General features: G+C 39.3%; 1 protein-coding gene across 1 annotated transcript in view; it reads right to left on the bottom strand.

Moving 5' to 3' along the window:
- Positions 1–20,107, bottom strand: part of LOC143207041 (uncharacterized) — a 46,278-nt gene that overhangs the window by 11,933 nt on the left and 14,238 nt on the right. The window contains exons 2-5 of the mRNA XM_076420047.1: positions 2,108–2,279; positions 1,963–1,986; positions 746–861; positions 422–659 (exon numbers count right to left, since the gene is read on the bottom strand). Coding sequence (XP_076276162.1) covers positions 422–659; positions 746–861; positions 1,963–1,986; positions 2,108–2,279 — 550 coding nt within the window. The remainder of the gene's footprint in view (positions 1–421; positions 660–745; positions 862–1,962; positions 1,987–2,107; positions 2,280–20,107) is intronic.

The following is a 20,107-nucleotide window of genomic DNA, read 5'->3' as shown; positions in this document are numbered from 1 at the left end:
CGTCTTCTACAGTCAATCCATCGGAGTATTACAATCGTCCTTCATTATTTGCATTAGTAAATTAATGAGTAAAATATGAAATAATCATTTTGCTTTTACACAGCTGGTACAGGTCCTAAGCGAAATAATAAATTTTTCTGAAGTCGAAGGAGGCAATTATTATAATTTTCGTGATGCTACAACTTTTTGCTAATGTCTATGGATTTCCTGTTCTTTCGAACGCGTCCGGGAGAACACGAATCTGTAAAAAATGGTACATACTTCTTTGCTTATTATCCCGTTTTATGAAAAAAACAGACGTATCAATTTGAGCAGGTTCGATGGAACGTCGCGACACGAAGTGTAAAATATGACACGAAGAGTAGCAATCTCGACGTGATTATCTCGTCAGAATGAGACGTAGCTTCTAACGGATACGTACTTTTTACCGATATGGTGGTGAGGTCCAGTTCCATGTCTTTGAACAAGGAGGACATCGAGTACGTCTCCTTCGCGATAATGTCCTCGATCGTATCCTCGACGTTCGTGATCGATCGCGGTATCTTCCTCTTGTCTAGGTAGATCCTGAAGAACACTTTCAGCGCGCCGTTCTCGAACTTGTCGATCATCGATCTCTGATAAGAGCTGCCTAGCACGCTTCTTCGGAACAACAAGTCGAGCTATAAAACGATTGAAGTTTACATTATTTTTCGTCTGTTCAATAACTTCGTACATGAAGAAGATCTTGTTCGCGCGCGACACTCACGATATTTTTATATTTTCGCTCTTTCTCCCGGAACACCATACTCGTGTTTAGCTTCAACATGGGGTTGTACTTTTCTCCCTTGGCCACCCTGAAGCTGCACGAGAACCCGACGATCGCTGAAATCATTTTTTTCTCGGTTTTGTTAACGCTCGAAAACTGTACGAGTACTAGGGTTTGCAATCCCGCGGGATAGATGTAGAATTTATATACAATTTAATAATATCTTTAACCATAGTCAAAATCTAAATCTACATTTTAAATGAAAATAAATCTTTTTTTGGAAAACAAACTATAATTGAAATGTATATTATATGTATACGTATCAAATGCGTATATGTGTAATAATATAAAATATTATATCGAGATATCGTTATACCGAATAATTATTAAACTAAGGTATTTTTAAGTAAAAAATCAAGGACCAAAAATAACAGTTATTCTAAAATTTTGTACGATAAAAATCATTAATAAAACGTTGATTATTATTGAACTTTAAGATAATGTATACAAAATATGAAGAAACATATTCGAAGAACAAAATGATTAAAATATATCGATTTTTATACCTTTTTGTTACAAATAACAGTTATTAGTAAGAATGGTAATTATTTTCACGGCGCTCAGGTTCGATCAATTTCTACACTAAATAAATATAGCTAAGAGAGGCATGAAACGTTATGGTTCGGGTTTGAACCAGATAACGCTTCCGATTCGGATTTGAATCTGCAAAGAGTAGTGTAGAAATTGATCGAACCTGAGCGCCGTGAAAATAATTACCATTCTTTCAAATAGTACGATCGTGAAAATACCTCCTTTAACAGTTATTAGTGTTGAAAAAATTGGATCCTCCTCGATAACTGTTATCGATGAAGAAAAACTGTTTCGATTGCTCAAAGCAATCAAGCTAGGTTGCTCCTAAAGTCATTACAAAGATATCCTGGAGAAAGCTCTCTACACTTTTAGGTCGAATAATTAGTATCGATGCAATATCGACATAGTTCATTTTGCATTTAAGAAATGAAGGACCAAAAAAAGACGCGATCCAGTGGGATAGCGGGATCCCACTTGGCGAGACTGCAAGCCCTAATGAGTACTAGATTGCGGATTAAATATTTAACTGTTCGATTAATCGATAAGAAGAGTCCGTTAATATTTTCCAATCGTGTTGGCGGAATGATTAAGATGGATTTAACGATCTCGGAGGACGTTTCGCTTACCATTTTTCGAGTCCGTCCGAAGGGCTGAAACAAAGGTTCGTTATGCATGAGAATTGTCTTTGTTATTTGCGGTCTGTTCGATAGTATTGAACGGCACACTGTTAATGGCCGATGCGACCAACCGAGTTATAAAGTAGGTACGAACCTCCCATCCATAACGCGAGACCGCCGATCGCGAATACAGCGATTAATACTAGCATAGCGGAGATAATTAACATTGCACTGCCCACTTTCCACGTGGTGCTGCTTCTTTGTTTCTTCGTCTGCTGCGGCGAGACCCTCGACCACGTTGACCGCGGCGGCAAGTAATAATCGTTCTGCAATCAGACGCAAAAAGATACGTATGAGATCAATTTATGAGAAGTCTTTGCCGGATAGTAAAGTCGGCGCCCGGTATACATATGTGTACATACTAACTGCACCAATTAGTACAATTTAGTAGCCCGGCGATGTTACTATCATCGATTTATCTTTCTTACTTTCGAACATGTTCAATCTGAGATCATCATTCTGAATCACTTTTAGAGAAATGAAAATAATGAAAACTATTACTTTAGAACGATTTAATGATACGGTTACATTATTTTCGAATTTGTGAGGCAATCAAAGCAGAAAATATAATTTTATTTAACATCGGTCTCTTACAATCAACTTGGACAAATTTTATTCTGCATAAAAATCCGCAATTATCTTTGCAATGAATAAAATTTTGAATTTCTTAACAATTAATTTACATTTGATTTGATTGTTTTACCAAAACTTACTTAAAAATACTTTGTTTGTGAAAGGGTGAATTTGGAGTGAAAAACCTGTACAAAACCTAGCATAATCTGCAAGCGTCCTCGAACTAATATGATTATTCGCGGCTAACAGTAAAATCACCTAATCAATCACATTAGGAATGCTTGTATTCTCGTGTCTCGTTTCAGTTCGTCCCTGCCTTGGATTCACTGACCAACATAACCGGCGTCGCTTGACGATTCAATAATCCGAGCGCGCAATAAATTTAGTCAGCCGTACGGTAATACTGATAACGGTACCCTGTGCTGGCACCGAATGCTCAAAACAGGGAACAAAAAAAAAAGAGAAACACAACGAAACAGAAACAGCAGAGGATTTTCGAAGCGAGACAGGTGGGACCGTAAAGAACACCCGTATCATTTCGATCAGCGGTACAAACGAGCACGGGCGATCGATATGGAAATAAAATCTGTTACGTTCCTAAGGCGGCCTGTCTAGCGGCAATCCAACGCTCTGCCATTACCATATTTGCCATGGTTCTCCATTGCGAATCGTATCGATTTGATGCATCGAGCGGCTAACATTCTGTTTCGTGTTTTTGAGGCCACTAGACAGCGGTTTCTTCAGGCACAACGGGCACACACATCGAATTTTCGTTACGGCACTGTCGCCTCGAGCTGTTTGATCGATGATCTTCGCCTTTTTCAGCGAAACCATATGGGAATTGAAATTTTCTACAGTTAGGGCAAAACTGACGTTGCCAGTTTCTTTGCCTCCGCAAACTGCACATCCGACAGACTACTTTAGCTTCAAATGATTTTTAAAGATCATTTTCTCGATTTTGTGGAACTTGTTAGTTTACAATTGTTGTCCGGCTACAATAATAATGCGCCGAATACTACAATGATATCGATACATAATTTAGGAGAAATATTATTGATCGTCTAGGGGCCACTTTATAATTCTACACGCCGAAAATAATGACTGAAGGATGAAAGAACGACCCGAAGGTCGCCGTGAGTTTGATGAGACTGATCTGCCATCTACAGTTCTGTGAACAAGTCGATATATCATTTGAAACGAAAGAAGCTCGGCGACCTTCGAACCCGAAAAAGGAACCGACTATTGTATGAAAAAATGGTCCGATGGTCAATACATCCTCCAAAGGTATAATCTTCCGTCTTTGTCGCCTGTAGATCTCCAGAAATAATGATCTATCACTCGCTGTTGAAAACAGAGTTGAAGGCTTTCAGATCTCGGAACAATGGTAACAAGGCGGAGTCATTAATTATATATCGGATTTTTCTTTTCGAGGTAGATTCGAGAGCATGCGAACACGGAAAGGAAATAGTTCATTCATTAGGCATACCGGTCAATTCTTGATATAATTAAACTGCGGACGTTTATGCAATTTTCAATTTTTGCAGACAAATTTTAAGAAAGTGGTACCAAATAAAATTCTATTTTCATTGGTAATAATATTTGTAGACCCAAAATAAATGAACATCGTACTAAATTCTGTTGAATTTAATACTCCAGCATTTTTAAAAAATTTGTATAAGCCATAAATGCATAAAGATCCGCATTCTACAGATAATAAATAGAACTTAATCGGATTGGGGATGGCTAGACAGAGGGAGGTTCGATAGTGAAGTGAATGAATTTTCCGCTGGCCACACGGCATGTTGAACTGTTGAACAGAATTTAATACACGTGCGTTGCGTAAGTGGCCGGTCGGAAGTGAACGACTTGATCAACGGTGAAAAATCATTTCATGCTGGAGCAATACGACCGATCGTGGCTTCATGGTCGTGTGATCGGAAGTCGGTGTGTACAAGGAGGTCGTTGCCATTGAAAAAGTGGGAACCGAATCGTCGAGGTGTTCGATGTGACGCAACCCGAATACCATTCACGTTGCGGGTACCATTTGGCAATAGCTTTACGACCGTCTTAAACCGCGCACGATTTACGACGTTCAGTCTGCGCGACACAAGTGCGATTCATCGGCTTTCAGCAGTTAAATATTTGCCCTTATAATTAAACTGCGGATTTTTATGCAAAATAAAAATGTTCTGCATCGATTGTGGGAAGCAGGAATAAAATGAAAATTGACTTCATCCCTTAATGGCTTTGTTTTATTAAAAACAACATTACAATATTCTGAAATGTTTCTAATCCTTTTTACTGTTTTATATTTCACCCGGCCAATTTCTTAACGAGTCAGACTCGTGATGAAGATCGTAACAAAGTCTAATAAATATGAATGTTACGCGTTTCTTTTCAGATGAAATAACATTTGATTTGATTGAATCAAATAAATGTAGCCATACAAAAAATATACATTTTCATTTCCCTTTTACGACATTTTTGGGGATTAAATTTAATCAATGTAAAGAAAATGATACGGCGAGGGGTTAAGAAAACCGTTTTCTTTTGTTTACAAGATATGGGGAAGATTAAAGTATTTTGAAATGTTGTTTTCTTGATCCGTGGAGAATTGTTTTAAAACTTTGATTCGCACAAAAGCTCCGAACGCTGTCTCTGGAGTCTGCGATGGCGCAGGCTTATTATTATTCCCATTCGCATAGGGCGCGCCTAAAGGAGCTCGAGTTTTACGACTGAATAATAAACGAACGCAGCCATCGTAGACGCCGGCAACGATCCCTCGTGAAACCAAACGGCAAAGGGAGCCGAAATTGCAAGTTTCAGTTACCCGTGGATAATTTACGGAGTATCGTCATATGATCTTCAACTATTTGTGCTTGCGATTCATTGAGAATGGATATCTTTTTGTGCTATACTCTTCGATTGAATTTTTGCTCCTTACTTAACTTGGAAAGTTCTTATTTTGCATTCACATTTGCGGATCTTCCATGTACAAGAACTTACAAAATGATGGGTTCCAATGGAAGATTATTAAAGAGGATGAAGAGGTTCGTGATTTGTTTCTATGCGATTGTCGTCGAGGATCGAATGAATTCAGCTTCGAGAAGAGATCGAGCCGTGGTTCAGCGATGCTGATTTATGCGATTCTCGTTGACAATGAGTCAGCCCGACTCGGTCAGCATGCTCCAGATGATAGTGATCTGCATTCGGGTCAGTCCCTTGATAACCGACACGACGATTCCCCGTCTCATCTGCATAGAACCGCGGAGGGAACGGTTTAGCCTAATCGTCCGATATGTTAATGATTCCTTAGAAGTTTTAGCAGTCACACGAAATTGCCATCTGACAACGTTCCCTCGCGCACCGCATTAACGTCCGCCGATAAAAGTTCTCGTCTCTTCGTTCCCAGAAGGGAATTTTTGTCGAAGGACGTGTCTCACCGTGTGTGCTTGCGCCTTCGTGGATGTTCATTTACAATTTACGTCGTTAGGAGACGTCACGGTACGTCAACTTCTCGGAATTATTTTATGAGACCCGCATTTCTGCAAACGTTTCGCGGTTTTCTCTTTCTATCGCTCTGCGGCCTTCACACGAAAATTGTTCAATTGTGAAATCGTATTTCAATCAATCTGCACAAAAATTAGATTCTTATAGATGAAGAAGGATTATCGAAACATCTCAGCAAAAGTCAGTTTTGATCGCCAACAGTTTTAATGAACGATACACAAAAATTAAATGCTGTGGACTCCCGTATAACTCGACCAAAAACTTGTTTTAAAAGACTGTATACAATACAGTGAGGAGCAAAAGTGAACACACAAACGATATTTTTACAAAAATGTATTTTTATTTAATGTTTGCATATATGTAGAATAAAAAAAAACAAAATACACAGTATTAAGTACAATATTTCAGCTTTCCAAAAAAATTTAAACAATGATGATATTATTATTATTTTGATAAATACAAATTGTTTTCGTGTAATCGGTTTCGCACCACAATTCATTTTCAAATAAACATTTCATATTTTTATGCATTTAATACTTTGTCCAGAAGCCTTTGGCTTTGGCAGTGGCTTAAATGCGTTTAGGCATACTTGAAATTATATTTTCGCAGTATTCTGGAGGAATAGAATACCATTGTTGCTGCACTCTTTACCAGAAATAATTTATTGTCGTTGGTGGATCATTGTAGTTATTCGCTAATTTCTTTTTTAAATATGCCCAGACATTCTCGATAGGATTTATGTCTGGTCTTTGAGCAGGCCACGACATCGGTTATAATTTTCAGACTCTAGCCAATTTTTGACGCCTTTTGCAGAATGCCCTGGGGCGTTATCGTGTTGGAAAACAACACCACATTCTTGTATCGGCATATTATCATCAACATCGAATAAATTCTGTTCGGAAATATTTTTGCAAGTGAACTGGTTCACCGTACTTTCAATTCGATGCAGTGGACCTACCCTATATGCCGTAAGGCAACTCCATACCATGATTGAACCACCGCCAAATAAATATGTTGCAGTAAATGTACAGCACAAATACAAAAGATTGCGTAAGACAACTGTACAATTACTGCCACAGAAATAATTGCCACAAGAGTAATTTTAAACAATTTTTTCATCGCGTTATACGAGAGACTAGTCATTAAATCAGTGTTTTAGAAATATTAAAAACTATAGATGTGATCAAAGGTGCATAAACATCCTCGATTTCTGTGCAAAGAGGATGAATTTTTCGAGGGAATCACAAAATAGTCGAAATGGCGGGAACAGTAAGAATCGCGTGAACGTATCTGTGTTCGAGCGGCGTGCAAAGTGCAAGCGTTAATTAGTTGCACAAGTATGATTTATTAGTCACCATTGAGAGAGAGAGAGGGTTGACATTTTCCATTAAATGGATCCCTTCCATTGGATCTAGCGGGCCGATCCGTAGATCGTTACAACGACAAAAGAGCCGTCCGACTATGCAATTTCCGTCGAAGGACGAGGGTTTGTCGGCGCGGCGGCTCGGCCAAGACGTAGAGCCCGCCGTTAGAATCCCCATTATCGTCGACAGTATCGACAGTCGTTTCGCGTAACCCTGAAAAGGCCTCTGCCAGGAGAAACCTGAATGTTTGCCTTATTATAAGACATACGGGGCCGTCTTCGGGAACTTTTGCACCTTCCGCGATGCCTTCCCCACGCTAGAATCCGGGGATTGGACGTCTCTTACATAGAACAGCTTGCTGGAATTCCTCTTTCAACATTCTCAACCATAGGAAAGCTGGATCTTATCCAAATTCTCATTGATGCCAGATTTACATCGAAAATGAACTTGCAATGGAGTCACGGACAAAACGAAGTGAATAGCATATGAAAAATTTCATTCAAACGTTACTGCTTCCTAGTGATCTCTAGAAAAAACAAGATTGTACACTTGACCTAATCAATGGATTGATAATTTCGATAATGGTGGAATCAAACAACTAAAATGAGCAATTTTCATTGAGCTGGGAATGCAATCGAAACTGCCCTTGAGCTTGCTTCTAACTGTTCTTATCATTATGTCTACATCTGTTCTAACTGTTTCAGTGCTCTAATAGCACTAAGTAACAACTCCGGCAGTGCTAAATCTAACGACTTTCTACTAGATATCTATAAGCTGATAAACTCCTATTTTACGGAATCCAAGAAACTGTTCCTCTTTTGGATCCCTTCGCATATTCGAATTACGTTCAATGAAAAAGTGGATGCACTAGCTAAAGAAGTGTCTCTACTGGCTGTTTCTTCTAACATCCTAGTTTCGTCCTCTGACTTTTCCCATAGTTTTAGAAAACAAGCTAGGACAGTCAATAATATTCTCGAAGAGGCAGAGTTCAAGGGTATGCATTAAATTTTTCAGATCTTTCTACCATTCTGGGTCTAAACCTTGGTTTGCTCATCTCAAGCTTCCTTAGAAAATTCACCTGTTGGATTAACAGACTTCGATCTGGACATTATCAGCTGAAGGCCTCCCTTTTTACAACGCTTATATTAGCTTGTCGAGTTGTTGTTGTTGTTGTTGTATGCGTCAAATCTTGTAATCGAATTTTAAACCACTTCTCGATGAGCTAGAGACTTGAAACTTTAAACATAGCTCAGAACTGGATGACAATGCAATATTAAAAAACAAATTTTAAAAGAAAACTGTGCGTTTAGGAGAAAAAAAAATTTTTATATTAACCGTCACATCTCGTCGCGCGACGCTCGGTAGTACGTCATCGCGTTCAGCGATCCCCACTCCACGCGCCAGCGCTCCCTACTCTACTACGCGTTCACACTCCGACTCATCCATCAAGAGACTTCGTCTCTCGGAGTCATCCCCTCATTCTATCTCGCGTATTTGCATATCTTGCGTTTCTATATCTTACTATCTCATACCAGTATTACTATATCTTGCGTTCCATTTAAAAAAGACTAAAAAGTAGAAAATAAAAAAATATATAAAAAACTTTTTAAAAACCACGCTTATATTAAAATGCACTAAAAAGGGGAAATATTTTTTTAAGACATTAGTGACCGTAAATAAGAGCGTGGAGCGCCCATGAAGATTACGTCAATATAGTTTAGCGCTCCACGCTTTTATTTATATGTAGTCACTAATGTCATGATTTTATTTAAATTCATATTAAATTTTTCATACCGACACTAATTTTATAACGGAAGAAATTTTGAACTAATTGCTGAAAATTTTGGGGAAAAATATTATTAATCATTTAACTGGATTCGGTATAAAAAATTATTTTCCCCTTTTTAGTGCATTTTATTATAAGCGTGGTTTTTAAAAAGCTTTTTTATATATTTTTTTTTAAGATTAAACATGCTGCTGACACAAGTTGTCTATGTGGTTGTCTAGTACAGGATCCTAAATAATCATGTGTTATGGCAATGCCCGATCTACGATAATAATAGAGATGCTCTGATTCACAAACTTTGCAACAAGGGTTACTTTCCACTCTATACAATAGATGTCTTTTTGTGCAGACGCTCTCTTTGCCCCCTACTTTATTTACATTTTCTTAAGGCTCACTGTTTATACCTTTAGAGTTGCATTCGAAAATGTTCTTCAATATCGGCAACCTTAGATTCTAAGATACTTTGTATTGTTAGCATGCACAGACATGTGCATGCTGCTAATAATCCCATGTGGGGTTTTATAGTTTAATAAAAAAAAAAGAGAGGTCTAAGCATCAGAAACTCGAGAGAATCGCATGAAACGAAGTGGCCATGGCAGTGTACCACGTGGTATGGAATTCCACGGGTTCCTGCGTTGCCGAAACAATAGTCAGAGCTGGCTGGTGAATAATATTTCGTCGAGAACGAGAGTTCCTAGTGATCGGTCTGTAACATGTTTGAAAAAAGTGAAGCTGTTGCTGGCTCGCGGATTCCTTTGCTCGGCGCGGCGATTCGCTGATGTTTAGCGTTTCAGATCAGCGCGCGCATTAATGGAAGCACCGGCGGTTTTTGTTCGGCGTGTTGTTACTCTTTTCGAAATATGCGGGGCGCGCGCGCCGCAAAAACAATTAGCTGCATGCACTTAAGCCGCGTTACCGAGCATATCCAACTATATGGATCAGAAACCGTGGTAACAGCTACGCGAGATCCTCGAGAAGGCCATTAGCTTCGTCATCGTCTTCGGTGCGAGGAAGAGAGAGAGAGAGAGAGAGAGAGAGAGAGAGAGAAAGAGAGCTGAGAGCATCGTTGCAACTAAATACTGTTGTATAGGTATAATAAATCCGGAAGCGAGTTACGACGCGCAATTTCTTTTCGGATTATCGGTAACGACGACGACGACGACGGTTTCGGAAGAAAAGAAGTGGGTTCTCGTTTAACGCGTCACTTGCGAGAGATCGCAACGGAGATCGACGGATCAGCGTTCTTTCACGCTTCACGTAACCCATGGGTTTCCGGAATTAATTTTAATGCTGGCTCCTCTTGCTCTCGCGCCAGCGCCGACCGATCGCGCGAGATGATTAATGACGCTCGAGGCACTCGGACTCGCTGGACCGAATCGGGAATCAGGTACAGGTTGCGATTCAGAAAATGTTGTGCTTCGGGTTCCGTTCGACGACGCTCGTTATCACGCTCTTCATCATTGGGCTGTTTAACCGCGTCTCGTATCTGGAAATTTTTTGAAACTGTGGATGATGGTGTTTCTTGTGACATTGCACGTCGAAGTGAAAATATTGTTTAATATTACCGACAGATAATAATAATCGTCGAGGACCAGGTTACTCCAAAGGAAGACCGTGCGCGGCACGGACAAAAGGTGTGTATCTGGTACATCAGAAAAAACAGAATAGAATGAATTGAAAAAAATAGAACATTATCGAAACGCCCGGGAGCGCAGCCCGTCTCTACTACGCACGCAAACAAACGCGTGAAGTATGTGTGAATCTACGTCACTCCAACAAATAATAATAATCGTTAGATCCCTTTCTTCTATTCCTAATTTCGAAGTGTGTTGTCTTCTACGTGACTGTATGTCAAGGTCCATCATCCTCGTAGCTGTGAAATAGATCATAAGGGATTGAACGTTGAATCGATCGATGTTCAAAGATCGAGGTCCGATCGGTAACCAGCGCAGCGTCAGGCCGGGAGAGTGTACGCTTGTGTATGTACACGCGGCTTCTAAGGAGTCTCATTAAGCGAGACAAGGACGAGAGGGTACAGTGGCGGCCTTGAGAGATCTTTGCACTCTGGTCTCGTGGACGCATCTTCGCCTCGCGTTTTCTTCGTGCCGCCCCTTCGAAGGCCGCGAAACGGCTCCGCCCAGGTCACGATCCACGCACCTGCGTGCGGATCGCACCTGTGTACCAGACGCAGCATACGCAGTTAGGCATACTCTGCCACCGCGCCGTTCAACCTTTCTTCCGTGACCATCGACGTCACGGCTTTGTGCACTCGTCCACAGAGAAGTTTCGCGGTTATTAATATTGTTACGTTAAATGGTCACTCGCGGTGGTTCCGGCCGCAACTTATCCGATGCTTTCATCGGCATCATAATTTATGGCGATCCCGCGACGTCCATTTAATCGCGCCGCCCGTGATTCGCCGATAAGCCGTATCAGATCGGGCTTGAGACGTCTTCCTGATTCTCTGTTTCGAGCATTGTCGTTCACCTTCTCCCTCTCTCTCTTTCTCTCTCTTTCTCGCGACTGCAGAGGTACTTTCACATTGATAAAGTAATTACGACTTAACGAGGAGACGAGGATCTGTTGCCGTGCGAATTTTTTGGAGATCGAACATATCTTACTGGTAATGTAATATGAATATCGCTGTTCAGATATTCGCAATTTTTGCTGGAATACGTGTCTGAATGACGTTCGAAACTTTAGTGTTTCACAACAGCTACATAATTCGTAGTAATAGGTGTATAATAATAACATATTCATTCGAGTGTTGAACCTTTTTGTTGGTACTCGATAACCACTTTAAAGACGCTTCAACGAGCTATAACAAGACGTCCTTGAGGATCGCTAAAGAACGAGCAAACAGTTCTGTCTAATTTTCGATGCCACCTCGAGACGACGATAGACAAAAATACCACGTACTATTTAATAAAATGTCGTTGAACTTCGTGTTTCATTGTTCCCTTTCAATAGATAGAAACCAGTGACCATGACTGTTATAATCCGAAAGGAAAAAAGTCATAGAATAACAAGTATTGCATAGAATAAAATCGTATATAGTTACAAATAAGGATTATGACTAACCTGAAATTCTTTCTCTTGTTGTTAAATGTTATCTTTGAGAGAAATTCATTTCGATCACTTATCAAAATAGTTATCAATGAGAGAAATTCGTTTCGATCGCTCATAACAGTTATTGATGGAGGCAATTTGTAGTAGTTATTATTAAATAGTACAACTTTCAAATGGCAGACAATCAATTATTTCATTAATTTTTTATTCCTAAAATTAATTGTTACAATAAAAATTTAATGTGACAAACATTTTGTGTCGTTCTCATGGTCTGTTGATTCGTCTTGTTGTACGAAACCTTCTCAATGAATTTCACAGACTTGCTCCATCCGAAAAAGAGTAGACAACTCAATAATTAAATAAGCAACCAAAATGAATTTTCTCATCAATAATTATTATGAAAAAGTGAAAAGAAATTCGATCATCGATAACTGTTATGAGCGATCGAAATAAATTTCTCTCATTGATAACTGTTATGAGTGATCGAAATGAACTTCTCTCATCGATAACTGCTTTGAGCAATCGAGACAGTGTTTCTTCATCGATAACAGTTATCGAGGAAGAGCCAATTTTTTGGACACTAATAACTGTTATTTGTAACCAAAAAGTATAAAAATCGATATTTTTTTATAATTTTATTTTTTGAATTGTTTCTTTATATTTTGTGTACATTATCTTGAATTTCAAGATAATGTACAATAATCAACCATCTATTAATGATTCTTATCGTAAAAAATTTTAGAATAACTGTTATTTTTGGTTCCTGATAGAAACTATTGCGATTATACATCCAGTATAATTCTATGCACGTACCATCGGAATCATTTTCACGGAAATCTCAATGCAATGAAGATATTTCAAGTACGCAACAAGAAAACATACATATTGTTTTAGATCATTTTTTTCCACATATGTATGTATATCAAGACATTATCGTAACAATATGAAATTTTTTGGAGTATCATTGAACGTGACGTTGCGTCGTCTAGATCTCAGACTTATTGTTAAACTCTAGGGCCTACGTTCGACGATCAGAGGCCCTCAGAAAAAGGCCCCGTTTGTGGGGAAGTATCCCATTTAATGGGGACCCTTTGCCATCCTGTTTTCTCGGAACAGGCCCGTCCCGATGCGAAATAAGCGATTCAGGATAAGCTCTGTTAAGATAGCCAACACTCGGAATCGTATCGGCAATTGCAGGCAGCCTCGGGTCTCGCTGCCATTAGCGTCACCGAAGCCGCTAATTATTTTGTGTAAACGAGTTTTTAGAGAGTTCAAATGATGCATCGCCCTGGGTTCCCTCGTGGATGCCGAGAATCAATGGATCGGCAAGCGAACATCAATTTTCGGATATGATTCGCCTGGGTCGGTTGGACCCAAAAATTTAAAAATAATTCACTGTCGTGTGGGCTAACAGGAAGACTGTTCATGAATTTTCTCGTAATATTTTTGTCGGGTAGAACAGAAGAAATAATTAATTGAACCGACTTGAAACTTCGTCACAGAGGATTTTCTTTGGGTGTCCTATCGAATGTTCCAACAAAAAATCAATTTGGTTCGGGCGTATTTTTCAACATCTTATCCGGGCTCGAGCACTTTCAATTTCAATCGATAATTGAGATGTAAAAGACCGCGAGAGCGAGAAAAATTTTGAATTTCTCGTACTATTCGTGGAAGCGAACGATAATGTCGCTAAGGGGATGCTAAAGAACCTCTGCGCACGGCTCTCGGATAGAACGACTTCAGATTCCTGTTTGAAGCCGCAAGGATTGGCCGGTTGCCTCCGATCGCAATGTATTAAGTGGCGCCTGCACCGGTAAACGTTTCGCAGTCTCTGGCTTTGCCTTTACCTGGCTGGCGGAGCTGATTCCCCGACAAAGAGGAAAAGCAAACGGAAAGGCAGCAAGAAGCAGACCGGCCGCGACTTCGTATTTTTCTGTCGGGATACTTGTTCGTACAACCATTACGAGAACCCGACGCGAATGTAGGCTGGAGACAGTGAATCGTAAACGCTCGTGGAAATGGCGCATTCATGTTCTCCGACGAACATAATAACCTGTGCACCGGGTGGATCGCTTCGACGAGATCTTGACAGTGTTTATTGTCAATCGATATTGAATCAAATTGGATTTGATCTAAAAAGAAACACCTAACATTCATGTTTGTTAGACTTTGTTAAAATCTTCACGACGAGTCTGACTCGTTAAAATACGGCAAGGGATTAAAACAATTGTCGCATGGTTTATTAAAAAGAATTCACCTCGGAACAGTTAGGCCGCGAATTCCGAGGTCCCAGAGCGTTTTCAGGATCGTGTTGGTCGCGACCGATTGCGATCTGCTGTGCTCGCGTGTAATTGCTGTAACCGTTGTTGTTGTTAGCCGTGTGTCCATCAGCACAGTTCCCTTGCCTGTAACCTCATCCCTTTCGTCGGGTCCGTGTAATCATCACCCACGGACCATGAAGAACTCGGAACAGTTGGCCAGATAATATCCACGCCCGGAGACTTCTCCCGAGGAGAAGACACCCTCTATCTCCAAGAGAGAAGGAGAGAGAAAATAGCTTCTGCATTTTTCTGGCATTCGATCTCTCAGGCCGGTCGGTTATTATGTCTCAGGCTCTCATAACTTCTAATGCCGGCGAACCTGCGTTTTTACGATAGCCTTATCCTATGAACTGTCTATCATTACAGTTTACTATTTCGTGATGTAATATATATGTATAGAGGACGCTCATCGCGTCAGGCTCTCTTTCTCTCTCCTCTCACGGTCCTCTTAAGCGTTTATTTAAATTTAAGGTTTGCAATCCCGCACTTTTTTCAATCCCGCGGGATATATGTGGGATTTATTTCAATAGCGCAGGACTAATTTATGTAGTTCTTCAAAGTAATATGCATACAGTGAGTGTAAAAAGTATTCGTACACCCTTTAAAACAGAATAACTTTTTTATAATTATACCAAACGCGACCTGATTTTTATAATCAATTAGAAGCATTGGTTTACGAAATGATATGCAAAAAAGATTTTCTAAAAGTTATAATTTTCAAGGTAACATGCAAAAATAAAAAAGGCATTTTTTAAAATTTCTTTATATGGGCCTTTAAAGAAAATTTAAAATATGTGTTGTGTAGATCTATGTATAGTAGTTATACACACATGCTGAAAATTTCATCGAAATGTATTAACATACACACGACCTACAAGCGGTTAAAAATTGTGAAAATCATAGTATCACGCGACTTTTGATCAGTTTCTGCTTAAAATCCACAAAATCGGAAAAGATTGCGTCAACCGATTTCGATGAAATTTTCAGTATGTGTATAACTAACATAGATCTACGAAACACATATTTTAAATTTTCGTTAAGGGCCCAAATAAAAAGGTATTAAAAAATGCCTTTTTTATTTTTGCATGTAATCTTGTAAAATATAATTTTTGGAAAATCTTTTTTGCATATCATTTCGTAAACCAATGCTTCTAATTGATTATACAAAATCACGTAGTTTGGTACAATTATAAAAAAGTTATTCTATATTAAAGGGTGTACGAATACTTTTCACACTCACTGTGTGTACGTTAGGTCGCTCAGAAAGTCATTTCGTTTTCTCAAGGGGAAAAGAAAGCCAATTTTTACCATGTAGAATGAGCTTTATGATATTTTGCGATTTTTCAGGCAACTTAAAGATCCTTTGCTCGAAGCATTTCTGTTTTTTATTAGCAAAAAATTGAGTTATACGACTTCTTACGATTTGTAAAGACGTCTTTTTAGGACGTAGGACACTTTCAGACCTAAAATGGACGTAGAAAAGACGTCTCTAAGACGTCGCGTGCTATCTGAGATGAATCGAAAGAATCTTTACCTTTACCAAAATGTTGGTTAAGGCTTCGTTTTTTTAATTATTAATGAAGTTAAGAAATCAAGTAAAAGTACAACATCGATATAGTTCATCTTGCGCGTCGTCATTCGCGCAATTTTCATTACACGCGTAGTGCCGCGAAATTTGGTGGATTTAGCATCGCCTATTTAAGAAATGCGGGAGCAAAAAGTAACAGGGGAACCTGCGGGATTGCGGGATTCCACTTAGAAGAATTGCAAGGTCTACGTTCGTTACAGAATGATAAGGAAAATATTTGACAGAATGCTTTATCGTGTTTACGGAGAGCTCGTTTGAAGGTACACAATAATTATAAACCGGAAGCCCCGTCGAACCGGATACGATTCCGCCGAAAGAGGAGACCGGAAGTGTGAGTCTCGAATGCTGGCTGCCATCTCCAATTTGCATTTACGTGACTCCGTATGGCGTCACGTTGCACGTCCCTCTGTGTATCGAGGATTTCAAAGAGACTCCTCGACGTATTATCTAGCGGTTATTTTTGTAATGGATAGACCGCGGATTTAATGCATTTGTAGCAAAATTGACTAGATGAAGTTTAAAATTGTTGGAAAATTTTGTTTGGAGATGTCAATGTATAATTTTTCCTCTATTGAAGTCATTAAGGGAAGAAATAACATCCAATTTGGTTTCTATTTCTTGCAGTCGATGCAGACGGTTTTTATTTTGCAAAAAGATCCACAGTCTAGTAATGGAGATCCTTTAACAGCAGAGCTTGAACCAACCAGTCAAATTAGTAAGATATAGAAACGCAAGATATGGAAATACGCGAGATAGAATGAGGGGATGATTCCGAGAGATGACGTCTCTTGATGGAGTCTAAAATGCAACCGAATGAACGGAACACCACACTGACTGAGCTCCTTCGGTGCGAAATGGGTCAGTGGAGTGGGAACGCGTAGTGGAGTAGGGAGCGCTGGCGCGCGGAGTGGGGATCGCTGAACGCGATCACGTACTACTAAGCGTCGCGCGGCAAGGTGTGACGGTTAATATAAACATTTCTTTTTCTCATAGACGCACAGTTCTGAGCTATGTTTAAAGTTTCAAGTCTCTAGCTCATCGGGAAGTGGTTTAAAATTCGATTACGAGATTTGACGCATACAACAACAACAACGACAACTCGGTAAGCTAATATAAGCGTGGTAATAAAAATACTAATAAACCTAGTATGAATTGATCGTTAAAAAGTGTATCTCTGTGGTTGATGTAGAATAGAACTGTGCGTATTCGTGTTGATAAATGTTTGATCTGACCGCAAAAAAGCAGGATCACATGAGATCGGCATACCTAGGATAATCAGTATCTGTCGGAAGCGAATGGTAACCGCGAAACAGTATGTCTCGATGATCCCAACAGGGGTATGCATTGTCTTCGAGGTTCTGTGTACACATGCTTCGTGTTTTTGCGCGCGTTTCGTTCGGTCTCACCTTTCAGAATGTCGTGAGTCTTGATTTCATTGAGGAAGAAAGTGAACTCTCTTGTACTCTGGTTATTTCTGTCGCGTGTGCTCCATTTGTTAACGGTCCCGTGCGTAATCATTAAAATCGTTGCGTAGCCGCGAACACGCGATATCATTGCTTTTTACAGTTCGGCGCGAGAGTTATTATATGCACAAGGCTTCCTCGACCAGAGTGACAGAATTTTTTCGATATAATTATTGTAACGGGAGATCGCGGGACTGGTTTAAGGCATGTCCGCGAATCGAAATTCATGTCCGGTAACCTGATTTTAGAGAAAAAAAAATGCAGAAATCTTCGATTGCCACGTTATAAAACATTCCTTGACACAGATACGTTAATCATCACGTGAACCGACCGATAAATGTTCTTTATCGATCGTTTGTGTCGTGTTTATCGATAGACAGCGGATCTTTATGCAAAACGAACATTTCCTATCCGATTTGCAACCAACTGGAGTCAAATAGAAATTTATTTTCTTTCTTAATATGTTTAATAGGTTGACAAATACAAATAGACTAAAAATATAACAGTATTTTGAAATTCTTCTAATGTTTTTAATGCTTTCAGTTACACCTACTCATTTTTGTCATAATTAGACTACGGATTTCATGCATTTATGACAGAAATGAGTAGGTGTAATTTAAAACAGTGAAATCATTGGAAGAATAGAGAAATGCCGTTGTATTATTTGCAGCCTAATAAATGTATTAAAGAAGAAAATAATGTTCTATTTCACCCCAGTTTGATGCAATTCAGATAGAAAATCTTGATTTTGCATAAAGAACCGCAGTCTAGTCATAATGCACAAAAACCGCAGTCTAGTCATAATGCACAAAAACCGCTGTCTATTTATAATATATGGCTGAACTGTAATAGTTCATAATCTATGGCTGTTGCCAAGACATGTTAACCCCTTGCCGTATTTTAAAGAGTCAGACTCGTCATGAAGATCTTAACAAAGTCTACCGAATATTATGTGTTCCTGTTTAAATGAAATAAAATTTGATTAATATCAATCAATATATAATCAATAATTTAAGCATCCAAATAAATGTAGCCATACAAAAAGTATACATATTCTTTTCCCATCTACGACATTTTCGGGGATAGACATTTTAATTGCTGTAACTGTAAAGAAAATGATACGGCAAGGAGTTAAACGTAATTGAAAATTCCTTCAGCAGAAATAGACTGGCGGGCAATAAGCAGGGGTTTCATTCGGAATTTTTCCGGATCCCTGGGGGGGCGATCGATCTCCTCCGATCGATCACCGTAACCGGGAAATTTTCCGAGGCGTGGGACCGTTATCCTAACCTCGGCGTAATCGTTACCTAACGAGAATTGCAGCCAGTATTAAGGCATCGGTTACGTAAATTTCTCTTGACCCCGGTTGTTTCGAGTCTAATGGAACGCGAAGGTACGGTGTACGCAGGAGAGCGTGGATTGTGTAAACCGGGTTCCACACGCGGCGACCCAGCATGGGCAAACATAAACGGGCACGGATAAACACGGACGATCGCATCCTTGGCAGGTCCTCCTCGCCGATGTGTGTTTACGTTTCACCCGAGAATTTTTTTGTTGCTCGTCGTTTAGCGAGCAAGTATAAAGGAAGTACAGAGACGGGCCGGGATTATTATTATTATTATTATGGCCCGTTTTATGTTTCCTTTGCGAAGTATGTACTGTGTCATCTGACCGCTCTATCTCCACCGCACCGTCAAGAGCTACCTTGACGAGTTTTATTAACCTTCGCACACTGCTCGGAAATTATTGTGTAAAAAGTCCTGGGATAATAATTCGCCCATTTTACACTTTATGAACGAGACGTCATACATACTAATGAAACGATGGGATTAACCCCTTGCCGTATTTTAACGAGCCACACTCGTCATGAAGATCTTGAACAAAGTCTAACAAATATGCATGTTACGCGTTTCTTTTTAAATGACATACCAAAAATAGAAATTTCCTTTTCTCTTTTACGACATTTTTGGGGATAAAAACATTCTAGTCACTGTAAATGTAAAGAGAATGCGGATCTTCATGCATTGCCGAAGAAATTGGGTGAGATATAAAACAGTACTTAATAGATTAAAAAAATTTAAGAATATTGTAATGTTGTTTTTAACACTAAACCCACCACTGCCGGTCGAATGACCGGTTTTATATTTTCCATTTCACAATTATTGAAATTATGAAGTTGCTTACATGGAAATTGATTCGATAAATTTCTTTATCCAAGCACATATTGTAATAAAAGTTGCACAAAATCTAAATAAACAGAGCCTTGTCATTATATTACAAGGTGAAACATTTTAATCGCCTTTACTGCTCGGTGTGTTTAGTGTTAACGTAACAAAGTCATCAGGGGATGAAATCAATATTTATTTTATCCCTGCATCCCACAATCAATGCAGGATATTCTTATACTGCATAAAAAGATC

Source organism: Lasioglossum baleicum, chromosome 3 (genome assembly GCF_051020765.1).
Source record: "Lasioglossum baleicum chromosome 3, iyLasBale1, whole genome shotgun sequence".
Classification (NCBI taxonomy): Eukaryota; Metazoa; Arthropoda; class Insecta; order Hymenoptera; family Halictidae; genus Lasioglossum; species Lasioglossum baleicum.
The sequence above is the reverse complement of the archived record's forward strand: the minus strand, read 5'-3'. Positions and strand labels throughout refer to the sequence as shown.